This window comes from Ranitomeya variabilis, chromosome 6 (genome assembly GCF_051348905.1).
Source record: "Ranitomeya variabilis isolate aRanVar5 chromosome 6, aRanVar5.hap1, whole genome shotgun sequence".
Classification (NCBI taxonomy): Eukaryota; Metazoa; Chordata; class Amphibia; order Anura; family Dendrobatidae; genus Ranitomeya; species Ranitomeya variabilis.
The window spans coordinates 26,200,375-26,214,574 of NC_135237.1; the positions used below are offsets into that span (position 1 = coordinate 26,200,375).

Genomic DNA, 14,200 nt, shown 5'->3' on the forward strand with positions numbered 1-14,200 from the left:
CTTAAAAAGAATAGTCTTTGTCGCCATTTTACGAGATCTGTAACTTTTTTATGTCTCTGTTTATGCCACTGTGTGATGGCAGGTTTTTTTTTCATGATTTTAGTTTTAGTTTTTACTAATACCAGTTCAGAACCCCTAGCATTTTTTAATTTCTTTTTATTGCATTTTTTGGTGAAGTTTAACAACTGAAAAACTGACGTTTTGGAATTAAGATTTTTATTTTATTTTCATAGTTTAATATATGGTCTAAATCATTTTATATTTTGATATATCAGACTTTTATGAACACAAAGATACCAAGCATGTCTCCTTTTTTAGTTTTATTTTTTTTATTTTTAGACAGCCAAAAGGGGGTTAACTATACTTTTGTATTTTTTTATTTCCTAATTTTTTTAATATTTATTCTTTATTTTTTCTTTATTTTTAGTCCTCGCAGGCGACTTCAACCTGCAATAGTTTGATTATTCCTATTACATACTTGAATGCTATGGTATTGTAGTATATAGCATGTCTAACATTCTCTTAGGAGGACTAAGAAGGCCGCCATTGGGACCTTCAGCAAGCAAAAATATGTATCTCAGGTTGGTCACTTGTGTATTTGCAGCAAAAAAATTTACAGTGGACAGAGCCTAAAGTTCACTGCAAGAATTGCAAATTAATGATAAGTTTGCTTTATTTATGATCCAGTCTGTATTCAATAACATTGGTTCTAATGTCGCTACAGCTCCAGAGTGTTCGACCACGGGACATAAGATCCTTCAGAACCCCTACAGAAGTCTGGCCTTTGATTCCAGCAGGCTCCAGCAATCTGCTATTCATGACCTGATATGTGACCATTCTCTCACATCCGGATGGTACAGATTTATGATCTTTGATAAACCTGCTGAGATGCCAACCAAGTGCGTGGAGGTATTGGTACTGCCAAACTTAAACATAGCTAGAGTTTTCTCACAATTAAAAAAAAATCGATAAACTATTATAACACTGTCCCTATATATAATACTGCTCCTATGTACAGGAATAAAACAAGTATAATACTGCTCCTATGTACAAGAATATAACTACTATAATACTGCCCCTATGTACAAGAATATAACTACTATAATACTGCTCCCTATGTACGAGAACATAACTACTATAATACTGCTCCTAAGTACAAGAATATAACTACTATAATACTGCCTCCTATGTACAAGAATATAACTACTATAATACTGCTCCTATGTACAAGAATATAACTACTATAATACTGCCCCTATGTACAAGAATATAACTACTATAATACTGCCCCTATATACAAGAATATAACTACTATAATACTGCCCCTATGTACAAGAATATAACTACTATAATACTGCCCCTATGTACAAGAACATAACTACTATAATACTGCTTCTATGTACAAGAATATAACTACTATAATACTGCCCCTATATACAAGAATATAACTACTATAATACTGCTCCTATGTACAAAAATATAACTACTATAATACTGCTCCTATATACAAGAATATAACTACTATAATACTGCTCCTATGTACAAGAATATAACTACTATAATACTGCTCCTATGTACAAAAATATAACTACTATAATACTGCTCCTATATACAAGAATATAACTACTATAATACTGCTCCTATGTACAGGGATATAACTACTATAATACTGCTCCTATGTACAAGAATATAACTACTATAATACTGCTCCTATGTACAAGAATATAACTACTATAATACTGCTCCTATGTACAAGAATATAACTACTATAATACTGCTCCTATATACAAGAATATAACTACTATAATACTGCCCCTATGTACAAGAATATAACTACTATAATACTGCCCCCTATGTACAAGAATATAGCTACTATAATACTGCCCCTATGTACAAGAATATAACTACTATAATACTGCTCCTATGTACAAGAATATAACTACTATAATACTGCTCCTATGTACAAGAATATAACTACTATAATACTGCTCCCTATGTACAAGAATATAACTACTAGAATACTGCTCCTATGTACAAGAATATAACTACTATAATACTGCCCCCTATGTACAAGAATATAACTACTATAATACTGCCCCTATGTACAAGAATATAACTACTATAATACTGCTCCTATGTACAAGAATATAACTACTATAATACTGCCCCTATGTACAAGAATATAACTACTATAATACTGCTCCTATGTACAAGAATATAACTACTATAATACTGCCCCTTATGTACAAGAATATAACTACTATAATACTGCTCCTATGTACAAGAATATAACTACTATAATACTGCTCCTATATACAAGAATATAACTACTATAATACTGCCCCTATGTACAAGAATATAACTACTATAATACTGCCCCCTATGTACAAGAATATAGCTACTATAATACTGCCCCTATGTACAAGAATATAACTACTATAATACTGCTCCTATGTACAAGAATATAACTACTATAATACTGCTCCTATGTACAAGAATATAACTACTATAATACTGCTCCCTATGTACAAGAATATAACTACTAGAATACTGCTCCTATGTACAAGAATATAACTACTATAATACTGCCCCCTATGTACAAGAATATAACTACTATAATACTGCCCCTATGTACAAGAATATAACTACTATAATACTGCTCCTATGTACAAGAATATAACTACTATAATACTGCCCCTATGTACAAGAATATAACTACTATAATACTGCTCCTATGTACAAGAATATAACTACTATAATACTGCCCCTTATGTACAAGAATATAACTACTATAATACTGCTCCTATGTACAAGAATATAACTACTATAATACTGCTCCTATGTACAAGAATATAACTACTATAATACTGCCCCTATGTTCAAGAATATAACTACTATAATACTGCCCCTATGTACAAGAATATAACTACTATAATACTGCCCCTATGTACAAGAACATAACTACTATAATACTGCTTCTATGTACAAGAATATAACTACTATAATACTGCCCCTATATACAAGAATATAACTACTATAATACTGCTCCTATGTACAAAAATATAACTACTATAATACTGCTCCTATATACAAGAATATAACTACTATAATACTGCTCCTATGTACAAGAATATAACTACTATAATACTGCTCCTATGTACAAAAATATAACTACTATAATACTGCTCCTATATACAAGAATATAACTACTATAATACTGCTCCTATGTACAGGGATATAACTACTATAATACTGCTCCTATGTACAAGAATATAACTACTATAATACTGCTCCTATGTACAAGAATATAACTACTATAATACTGCTCCTATGTACAAGAATATAACTACTATAATACTTCCCCTATGTACAAGAATATAACTACTATAATACTGCTCCTATGTACAAGAATATAACTACTATAATACTGCTCCTATATACAAGAATATAACTACTATAATACTGCCCCTATGTACAAGAATATAACTACTATAATACTGCCCCCTATGTACAAGAATATAGCTACTATAATACTGCCCCTATGTACAAGAATATAACTACTATAATACTGCTCCTATGTACAAGAATATAACTACTATAATACTGCTCCTATGTACAAGAATATAACTACTATAATACTGCTCCCTATGTACAAGAATATAACTACTAGAATACTGCTCCTATGTACAAGAATATAACTACTATAATACTGCCCCCTATGTACAAGAATATAACTACTATAATACTGCCCCTATGTACAAGAATATAACTACTATGATACTGCTCCTATGTACAAGAATATAACTACTATAATACTGCCCCTATGTACAAGAATATAACTACTATAATACTGCACCTATGTACAAGAATATAACTACTATAATACTGCCTCTATGTACAAGAATATAACTACTATAATACTGCTCCTATGTACAAGAATATAACTACTATAATACTGCCCCTTATGTACAAGAATATAACTACTATAATACTGCTCCTATGTACAAGAATATAACTACTATAATACTGCTCCTATGTACAAGAATATAACTACTATAATACTGCTCCCTATGTACAAGAATATAACTACTAGAATACTGCCACTATGTAAAAGAATATAACTACTATAATACATCCCGCCGCTGTTGGAGCAGTCTTTAGATGAACATAGGCATTGCGGAAATTTGGAGGACCAGCTCAATGTAATATAGTGTATTCAGAACTTGGAAGTCATCCCTAATGCCAACTCTCTTGTTTTTTGCTCGGCAGATGAATCACTGTGGGACACAAGCTCCTATATGGTTGTCCCTTAGGGACTCGGAGTCTCTCCCATCTCCGGGGGACGTGCGGCAGCTCACGGCTTGTGCCACGTGGCAGTTTTTCTTCAGCAGCACCAAAGATTGTTGCCTATTCCGCATCCCGGTGACTGTCAGAAACTGTGGGGACTTTTTTGTATATTTGTTGCAGCCTACTCAAGGCTGTATGGGCTACTGTGCGGAGGGTAAGTCTTTCTACTGATAGGGAGCAAAACGTAAAGATGGTGTATTAGACATATCGTGGAGTGTTGAGCACATGGAGGAGCTTGGGGCGAAACACATCTGAATGGGTCTCCATACCAGGAAATGCTTGTGTCCAACAACAGAGGTGATTCCTAATTCCTTACCCTCAAACTCTCCATCCGGGTGAACGCCCCAGTTCTATGCCAGTATCTGTTCCTGCAGTGTTGTGCGGTATTCTGAATAATGTGCATAAAAACTATCGTTATCACTATAATTCTTCCTTTGAGCCCCTAGACAGTAATAAAGGTTGCCCTCTTACAATGTAATAATGGTGGGAGTTCCCACTTATAAGTTAAAGTCGTCAATGTACCCTTATAAAGCAATAATGTGGTGCGTGCCCATATTAATGTAAGCCCCTCTTAAGAAGTAATAATGCCAAGAGTGCAAGTAATGAAAAGTGACTATCAAGTATCAAATAATAAAAAGTAAAAAGACTGCTCCATAAAAAAAATATTGCCCCAGTTTCCCTCTTACATGTAATAACGTCCCCTGAGTGCCCCCTTAACACATAACAATGTGTCCCAAAGAGCTTTAATGTCCCTCATTGGTCCCAAAAAGTAATAATGTCCTCTGATTGACTCCAGAAAGTTATAATGTCCCCTAATTGACTCTTTAACAATTAATAATGTCCCCTGAGTGCCCCCCAAAATGTAATAATGCCCCCAGAGTGCCTGTATAAAATATCCCACACACAAGCATACTCATCCCAAGTCCCTTCTCCTTCACTCAACATCCAAGTGCAGGTGAAGCGATGGGTTAAGGTTATTGCACCTCCTGTTTCAGGGCAGTGATGTCCTTTACATGCCTCTATGTCCCGATGACCCTACACCTAAAGCAACCGGTAGCCCACAAGATGGAGAGTAGCAGAGCAGGGCTTCCATGGCTCTTGGCTCCAATACAGTTGAGTGCGGCGCTCGCTGGGGATCCAGGCAGGCCCCACTGTATGGATTAGCTCAGGGCAGTCATCTGTAAGGACTTTTTTCTGGTATCAACTGCTCTAGAAACATGGTTTGGGTATAGAGTCGCGGTCATCAATACTCTTAAAAGATTACATGTGAACACACAAGAAGAGCTAAAATGGTTCATGGTGGTTATTTGACACAATTGGGTTGGAGGACTTAATCTCCTTCATCAACCTTCCTTAGATTAGTCGTGATCCTACATAAATCCTAGTTGGGTAACATTGCATCTAGCACAATCTTGAGAGTCAAGTCATCTAGTAGCAGTAAACATATGACCCTCCTTGGGAGGACAATGGTGGTTGAAATGTTCCCATGATACATCTTCTTTGTGACAAACATTCTGCTCACCCCCATTGAATTAGTTAAGTCCCCAGTTGTTTGTAAGAACCAGTCATAAAGCCAGGTATGAATTGTGGATACCTAGTTGTAGATAGAGTGGAGTAGAGGTCTTTGTGACTAGATCCGGTTGTACATGGACAATGGACAATCGCTATGTAATATAGGCTTCCTTGAAGATATGAGTTTTTGCGGTAAGTGTATGACTGGGAATGGTAGACACAAGTTTAATAGTTTGGGGCAGTGAGTATCACATATTGGTGGAGCACAGGAGAAATCCTGAAGACTGGTGTAAAATATGTCAAAAGAGAAATTCAGAATCGCTGAGTGAAGAGCATAAGTGATGACAAGGATAGTCTATCAATGTGTAAATAATTAGGATTTGGCCCCCAGTATCCAAAATAATCATCTAAGTCTGGGGGATCCCAGAGATTAAACACCCACCAATCACTCATTGATGCTAAGGGTATGAAACATATTATCTTCAATACTTTTGTAAAAGTTTCCAAACTACTTGACTTTCACAACTCTTTTTTTTCTAGTGGTTCCAGAATCTAAATCACAATGTGACGATGGAGAGATAGAAGTCAATGGTTTATGTACAAGTAAGTAACAAATGTTCACAATGAGTTTTCTTAAGTTGATTTTATAGAATTATTTTTTTTAAATAATTACATTAATAATCAACAGATAAATTCAACTCACAAAGTCTAATACCTGAATCTCCTTCAACTCCGGAAATTGTGCCGGAAAGGGTCGGCAACAGTGTTCACCTCAAGTGTTACTTTGAGTCTCCTTTGACGAACAGTTCTCTGGGATTCATCGTAAGATGGTCTAGACTATCGAGTGAGGGTGAGAAGGAAGAACTTCGGCAAGAAGCTGTAGTGCAGCCATTTTCTATCATAGAGTTGGATGGCATAAATGTCAGACTTGGAGACAAAGTAAGAAAACATTTTTCCCTTGAAGTGACTTTTTTCTATATAGTTTTATGTCAGTTATTTTAGGATTTTATAAGGATTTCTTAAACAATGTCAGTTCCCCAGGTTCTTTACCAATCCTTCCAGTCAATTTTTATTTTTACCAAAGAGTAGATCTTCACATCATTAGGCTGGTTCTAGATGTCTATATTATGGCTACAGGACCTGGACCCTTCATGATTCTTCTGAACTTAGTGTATATTTTCTCATCATTAAGCTGGTTCTAGATGTTTATTTTATGACTTCAGGACCTGAACCCTTCATGAATCTTCTGAACTTAGTGTAGATCTTCTGATCATTAAGCTGGTTTTAGAATTCCGTATTCTGGCTATAGGAACTGGACCCTTTATGGATCTTCTGAATTTAGTGTGGATCTTCTCATCATTAAGCTGGTTCTAGATGTCTATAATATGGCTATAGGCAGTGGCGTAACTACAAAGTTATGGGCCCCGGTGCGAACTTCCAAATGGGGCCCCCCCCCCTACCTCCGTGACGCCCCCCCACCCCCTTCCCCTAGATACGCCTCGGACTGTTGCAGGAATCTCCTGCACTGCAACATGGTGTTGGGTGCCAGCACAGCCCGCACAGTGGTATATCCAGCACAGCCCGCACAGTGGTATATCCAGCACAGCCCGCACAGTGGTATATCCAGCACAGCCCGCACAGTGGTATATCCAGCACAGCCCGCACAGTGGTATATCCAGCACAGCCCGCACAGTGGTATATACAGCACAGCCCGCACAGTGGTATATACAGCAGAGCCAGCACAGGGGTATATAGAGCACAGCCCGCACAGGGGTATATACAGCACAGCCCGCACAGGGGTATATACAGCACAGCCCGCACAGGGGTATATACAGCAGAGCCCACACAGGGGTATATACAGCAGAGCCCGCACAGGGGTATATGCAGCACAGCCAGCACAGGGGTATATAGAGCACAGCCAGCACAGGGGTATATACAGCACAGCCCACACAGGGGTATATACAGCACAGCCCGCACAGGGGTATATACAGCAGAGCCCACACAGGGGTATATACAGCAGAGCCCGCACAGGGGTATATGCAGCACAGCCAGCACAGGGGTATATAGAGCACAGCCAGCACAGGGGTATATACAGCACAGCCCACACAGGGGTATATACAGCAGAGCCCGCACAGGGGTATATGCAGCACAGCCAGCACAGGGGTATATAGAGCACAGCCAGCACAGGGGTATATACAGCACAGCCCGCACAGGGGTATATACAGCACAGCCCGCACAGGGGTATATAGAGCACAGCCAGCACAGGGGTATATAGAGCACAGCCAGCACAGGGGTATATAGAGCACAGCCCGCATCTCATCTCCCCCCCCCCCCGATAATGGCCCCACAGTCCGGTGAAAAAGAAAAAAAAAAACTCTCCTCACCTTTCCTTTTGCCCGCGCTGCTCCTGGTGGCTGCAGTCTGCCCAGGACACTGCAGGTGCGCGATGATATGACGTCATCGCGCACCCGCAGTGTACTGTCAGAGGCAGAGCGGGGAATGATGGGAGAGGGAGCGTCAGGTGACGCTCTCCTCCATCATTGCATTGAACTATACCGGTGTCATAGACGCCGGTATAGTTAAATGCGGCGGCGGCGGCGGCGGCGGCGGGGGGGGGGGAGGAACAGTGCAGCGGCCCACTACTGGCATCGGCTCTTCTGGCATTTGCCAGAAGTGCCCGATGTCCAGCCCGGCCCTGCCCTGCCCTGCCGGCCCGGGGCCCCTGACCTGCGGGGCCCGGTCGCAATGGCGACCGCTGCGACCGCGGTCGTTACGCCCCTGCCTATAGGACATAGACCCTTCATTGGTCTTCTGAATTTAGTGTAGATCTTTTCGTCATTAGGCTTGCTCTAGATGTCTATATTGTGGCTATAGAACCTGGAGCCCTCATGGGTCTTCAGAACTTAGTGAAGATCCTCACAGAACCATATAATGATCTATATTTGGTCCAGATATTCCAATTATTGTCTGATTTCTGGAAAATCCAGGGCATGCATACCATAGAGTGAGATTGTGCAAAAGTCATGTGGGCATTGTAGAGTGGTGACTCAGTAGATCCCATCCAGTTTGTCATGTGTTAGGTGGCTACAACCTGTACAGGACTTCTTTATACTTGTTATCAAGCAAGGAAGTTAAGAATAGGCAAACAGTCAAGTGAAAAATAAATCTAGCACTATAAGGCTCGTCACTGGACTGGTGGAATCAGCCTAAGAGTCATTAGAGATTATCATTGACGATCGTCTTGATTTGGTAAAAAATGTACTCTTTTTTGTCTTTCAAAGTCTTCTCGAAAGATCTACATCAAAGTTTAAACACTTTTCATGTTTCTCTTCTTTATAGTTTGTCTTTCCCATCCGTAAACACTCACCTCATTACATCTCAAGATCTTTTCTTGGTTTTTAACTAGCACCCTAAATATTCCCTTTGTTCATATGTGGAGTCGAGGCGTGATAAGACGCACCGAGTCCTTTGATGTTAGACCACCGGTTATTGTCCCACCTCACTCTGTCATCACGTTTTATCACATAGATATTCTGCAGCGTCTCCAGCTTTAACTTAGAAGAACCAGATGTTCACAGTCTCATTCTAGAGAGCGAAGAATTTTTTGCTGGCATTAAGGTAACCTGTAAAATAATCTTTTACGACCTGTTATTAAAGCAAATACACTGCCCTGAATGGCCTTTGTTCTGAAGTAGATCACTTGCTCAAGATCACATTCCTTCTTCTGGTCATGGTGACTTTGCATGGTCAAGTCTCAGCATGGGAAAACATTTCTTCAATTTTATTCTTCTTATCTTAGGGGAATTATTATTCCTGTAAGCATTTTATAGATTTAATGGATGTAAAATAAGTAAAAAAAAAGAAAAAGAAAAAAGCCTTAATTTAATATCTCCCACTGTTCTAAGTATTCAGCTCCTAAGCAAACCTATGTCACGTCATGGTTACAGACTATAACCAAACGCTGAGTAGTCTGATCCTGCAGTGATCTGATGCGCCTTTTGCGAGTCTGCAGTCAGTAAACAGGATGAAAGCGGAAGATAATAGTCTACACAAAGAGTTTGCTTGTAGCCTGGAGCCGTAAAGACATATATATCTATGCATAGAAACTGCAGATTTTTTAGGGCTATTTAAAAAAAATATATATTGTTTTGTGTAGAATGTGCTGCCGAGAGAATGTGCTGCCGAGAGCAATGATACTCTGCATATTAGCAATCGTGCTGCATGCATAAAAGTAGGGTCGAAACAGGCTATTAAAAAATCATAATTTGGCAATGTCCATGGGCAATGGGCATCTGTAGTGGGGACATCGACCATGACTGGATATATTGTGGGGTTATCTGCAGTCTGCAAACTTGATCAACAAGAAAATACAATGTAGAATCATCACATCTATTCCTTCCCATAGCTGCATCCAGAATCTCTCAGTATATCAGAAGATGGGAGAGAACATCGGATGACGGTGAAGAGCACAGTTCCGATTTCTTGCTCAGATACAAGTCAGGTGCAGAATGATTGTAAGGTCACAATAAGGTTCCATACAGTGGATGAAGGTAGGTGAAGAGCCGCACAAAGCGATGTGATCTGATGGACATGCTGAGGTTCTGCACAACATATAATCCCATACCGTTTGCAGATTGAAGGAAGTAGTTATAGTAAGGGATCCTCATACTCATAAAATCCTTGTTTGTTTTGAATCCATAAAAACTCCAGACATAGAGTAATCGCAGACACATTTCAGACTGTTATGTCCTTAGTCATTGTACACATATGTATGCGTTAACTAAGGACGTAACAGTCTGAAACACGTCTGCGGTTACTCTATGTCTGGAGTTTTTATGGATTTGAAATAAACACGGATTTTTATGAGGATCCCATGCTGGATGTAGCTTCCTTTTGTCTTCATTGCTTCTTGCCGTACTACTAGATCATCCGTGCAGAGGAGATCCTCGGTCCGAGGGTGAGCTGAATATCAGCAAGGTTTCTTTTGACTTTTCTGTAGTTATAGTACGCTCTCAAGGCAAATATGGGAAATACTGAGATTTCGAGTTGCATTATGTGATTGCATTGAGTATCAATCAATTAGCGGGTCACAATTGGAAGGATGAGAGGGTGATTTAACACAGGACTTTTCACTAAATCAAAAAGTGACCAGATTTTGCTCCTACTTGATTCTCGCTGTTCCGATGATTATTTGGTTTTTTGTTGTTTTAAAATCCGAAGTATGGTTAAAGAAATCTAAACTTTTTTTTATTAAAGGGAAACTGTCACCGCAAAAATCGTATATGAGCTAAGCCCACTGGCATCAGGGGCTTATCTACAGCATTCTGTAATGCATTCTGTAATGCTGTAGATAAGCCCCCGATGTATCCTGAAAGGTAAGAAAAACAGGTTAGAACTCACCCAGGGGCGGTCCCGGTTCTGTTCTGGTCTGATGGGTGTCGCGGTCTGGTCCGAGCCTCTCATCTTCATACGATGACGTCCTCTTCTTGTCTTCCTGCTGCGGCTCCGGCGCAGGCGTACTTTGTCTGTCCTATTGAGGGCAGAGCAAAGTACTGCAGTGCGCAAGCGCCGGGAAAGGTCAGAGAGGCCCAGCGCCTGCGCACTGCAGTATTTTGATCTGCCCTCAACAGGGAGATAAAGTACGCCTGCACTGGAGCATGAAGACAAGAAGAGGACGTCATCGTAAGAAGATTATTATTATTATTATTTATTGTTATAGCGCCATTTATTCCATGGCGCTTTACATGTGAGGAGGGGTATACATAATAAAAACAAGTACAATAATCTTGAACAATACAAGTCATGACTGGTACAGGAGGAGAGAGGACCCTGCCCGCGAGGGCTCACAATCTACAAGGGATGGGTGAGAATACAGTAGGTGAGGGTAGAGCTGGTCATGCAGCGGTTTGGTCGATCGGTGGTTACTGCAGGTTGTAGGCTTGTCGGAAGAGGTAGGTCTTCAGGCTCTTTTTGAAGGTTTCGATGGTAGGCGAGAGTCTGATGTGTTGTGGTAGAGGGTTCCAGAGTAGGGGTGATACGCGAGAGAAATCTTGTATACGATTGTGGGAAGAGGAAATAAGAGGGGAGTAGAGAAGGAGATCTTGTGAGGATCGGAGGTTGCGTGTAGGTAAGTACCGGGAGACGAGGTCACAGATGTATGGAGGAGACAGGTTGTGGATGGCTTTGTACGTCATGGTTAGGGATTTGTACTGGAATCTCTGGGCAATGGGGAGCCAGTGAAGGGATTGACAGAGGGGAGAAGCTGAGGAATAGCGGGGGGACAGGTGGATTAGTCGGGCAGCAGAGTTTAGAATAGATTGGAGGGGTGCGAGAGTGTTAGAGGGGAGGCCACAGAGCAGCAGGTTGCAGTAGTCAAGGCGAGAGATGATGAGGGCATGGACTAGGGTTTTTGCAAATTCTTGGTTGAGGAATGAACGGATTCGTGAAATATTTTTGAGTTGAAGTCGGCAGGAAGAGGAAAGTGCTTGGATATCTGGTTTAAAGGAGAGATCAGAGTAAAGGATTACCCCGAGGCAGCGAGCTTGTGGGACTGGGGAGAGTGGGCAGCCATTTACTGTAATGGATAGATTCGTTGGGGGGGTCACATGAGATGGGGGAAAGATGATGAATTCTGTTTTGTCCATGTTAAGTTTCAGAAATCTAGCGGAGAAGAAGGATGAAATAGTGGACAGACATTGAGGGATTCTGGTTAGTAGGGAGGTGATATCTGGTCCAGAGATGTAGATCTGTGTGTCATCAGCATAGAGATGATACTGAAAGCCATGAGATTCTGTGAGCTGTCCCAGGCTGAAGGTGTAAATGAAGAAGAGCAGGGGCCCAAGGACTGAACCTTGTGGGACTCCGACAGATAGGGGGTGAGGTGAGGAGGTGGTGTGTGAGTGGGAGACGCTGAATGTCCGGTCTGTTAGGTATGATGAGATCCAGGATAGGGCCCAGTCTGTGCTGCCAAGGGATGAGAGGGTCTGTAATAATAGGGAATGGTCCACTGTGTCAAAGGCAGAGGACAGGTCCAGGAGGAGGAGGAGGACAGAGTAGTGTCGCTTGCTCTTGGCGGCTAAGAGGTCATTGGTGACCTTAGTTAGGGCAGTTTCAGTGGAGTGGTGTGACCGGAAGCCAGATTGTAAGCGGTCGAAGAGGGAGTAAGAAGAGAGATGGGAGGACAGTTCAAGGTAGACGTGTTGTTCCAGTAGCTTGGAGGCATAGGGGAGAAGTGATATAGGGCGATAGCTAGATACAGAGGATGGGTCAAGAGAGGGCTTTTTGAGGATAGGTGTGATGGAGGCATGTATAAAGCTTGAGGGGAAAACACAAGTTGTTAGTGATAGGTTGAAGAGATGGGTTAGGGTTGGGATGAAGACTGTGGTGAGGTTTGGGATGAAGTGGGATGGGATCTGGTCAAGTGCACAGGTGGTGAGATGTGATCTTGAGAGTAGAGTGGAGAGTCGATCTTCTGTAATGGTGGAGAAGTTGGTTTTGGAGGTGGAGGGCTGGGAAGTCGGGAGGAAGGGCTCTGGGGGTTGTTGAAACTGTCTCTGATGTTATTAATCTTCTGCTTGAAAAATGAGGCAAAGTCTTCAGCAGAGATAAGTGGGGAGGGGGGAGGTGCTGGGGGACGGAGGAGAGAATTGAAGGTGTTGAATAACTGTTTAGGGTTATGAGACAGGGAGGATATGAGAGATGAGAAGTAGGTTTGTTTAGCTGTGGCGAGTGTGGTCTTGAAAGTAGTGAGGGACTGTTTGAATGCGATGAAGTGCTCGTTGGAGTGGGATCTTTCCCATCTGCGCTCAGCATCCCAGGAAACTCGCCTCAGTTCTTTGGTCAGGCTGGTGTTCCAGGGCTGTCTGTTGATTTTGCGAGCTTTGGTATGTGTAAGTGGGGCAGCAGATTCCAAAGCTACAGCTATTGTGGTGTTATATAGAGCGGCAGCGTCATCCGCATTGTGTAAGGAACTTATATCTGTGAGAGGGAGGAGGGATTCAGAGAATGAGTGTAGGTCAAGGTTTTTAAGATTTCTGCGAGGGTGTGAAAGTTTGTGGGGTGGGGATTGTAGACATGCAGTGGAGAGGGAAGAGAATGTGAGAAGGTTGTGGTCAGAGAGAGGAAAAGGTGAGTTAGAGATGTTAGATAGGGAGCAGAGGCGGGTGAAGATGAGGTCCAGTGTGTGGCCATCTTTGTGGGTGGCTGTAGAAGACCATTGAGTAAGGCCGAAGGAGGAAGTGAGAGATAGAAGGTAAGTGGCAGCTGAGAGGGAAGTGTCAATGGGGATGTTGAAGTCGCCCATGATGATAGTAGGGATGTCCGCGGAAAGGAAATGAAGTAG

General features: G+C 41.2%; 1 protein-coding gene across 2 annotated transcripts in view; it reads left to right on the forward strand.

Annotated features, from left to right (window-relative positions):
- The window catches only part of VWDE (von Willebrand factor D and EGF domains), a 103,042-nt gene that overhangs the window by 19,724 nt on the left and 69,118 nt on the right, over nucleotides 1-14,200 (forward strand). The window contains exons 2-7 of one of the 2 annotated variants that reach the window (XM_077268091.1): nucleotides 725-909; nucleotides 4,270-4,501; nucleotides 6,400-6,462; nucleotides 6,548-6,798; nucleotides 9,388-9,477; nucleotides 10,265-10,409. In XM_077268091.1, the coding sequence (XP_077124206.1) occupies nucleotides 725-909; nucleotides 4,270-4,501; nucleotides 6,400-6,462; nucleotides 6,548-6,798; nucleotides 9,388-9,477; nucleotides 10,265-10,409 (966 nt within the window). Of the gene's footprint in view, nucleotides 1-724; nucleotides 910-4,269; nucleotides 4,502-6,399; nucleotides 6,463-6,547; nucleotides 6,799-9,387; nucleotides 9,478-10,264; nucleotides 10,410-14,200 lie in introns of those variants that run through there. The other variant, XM_077268092.1, reaches the window with a different exon arrangement.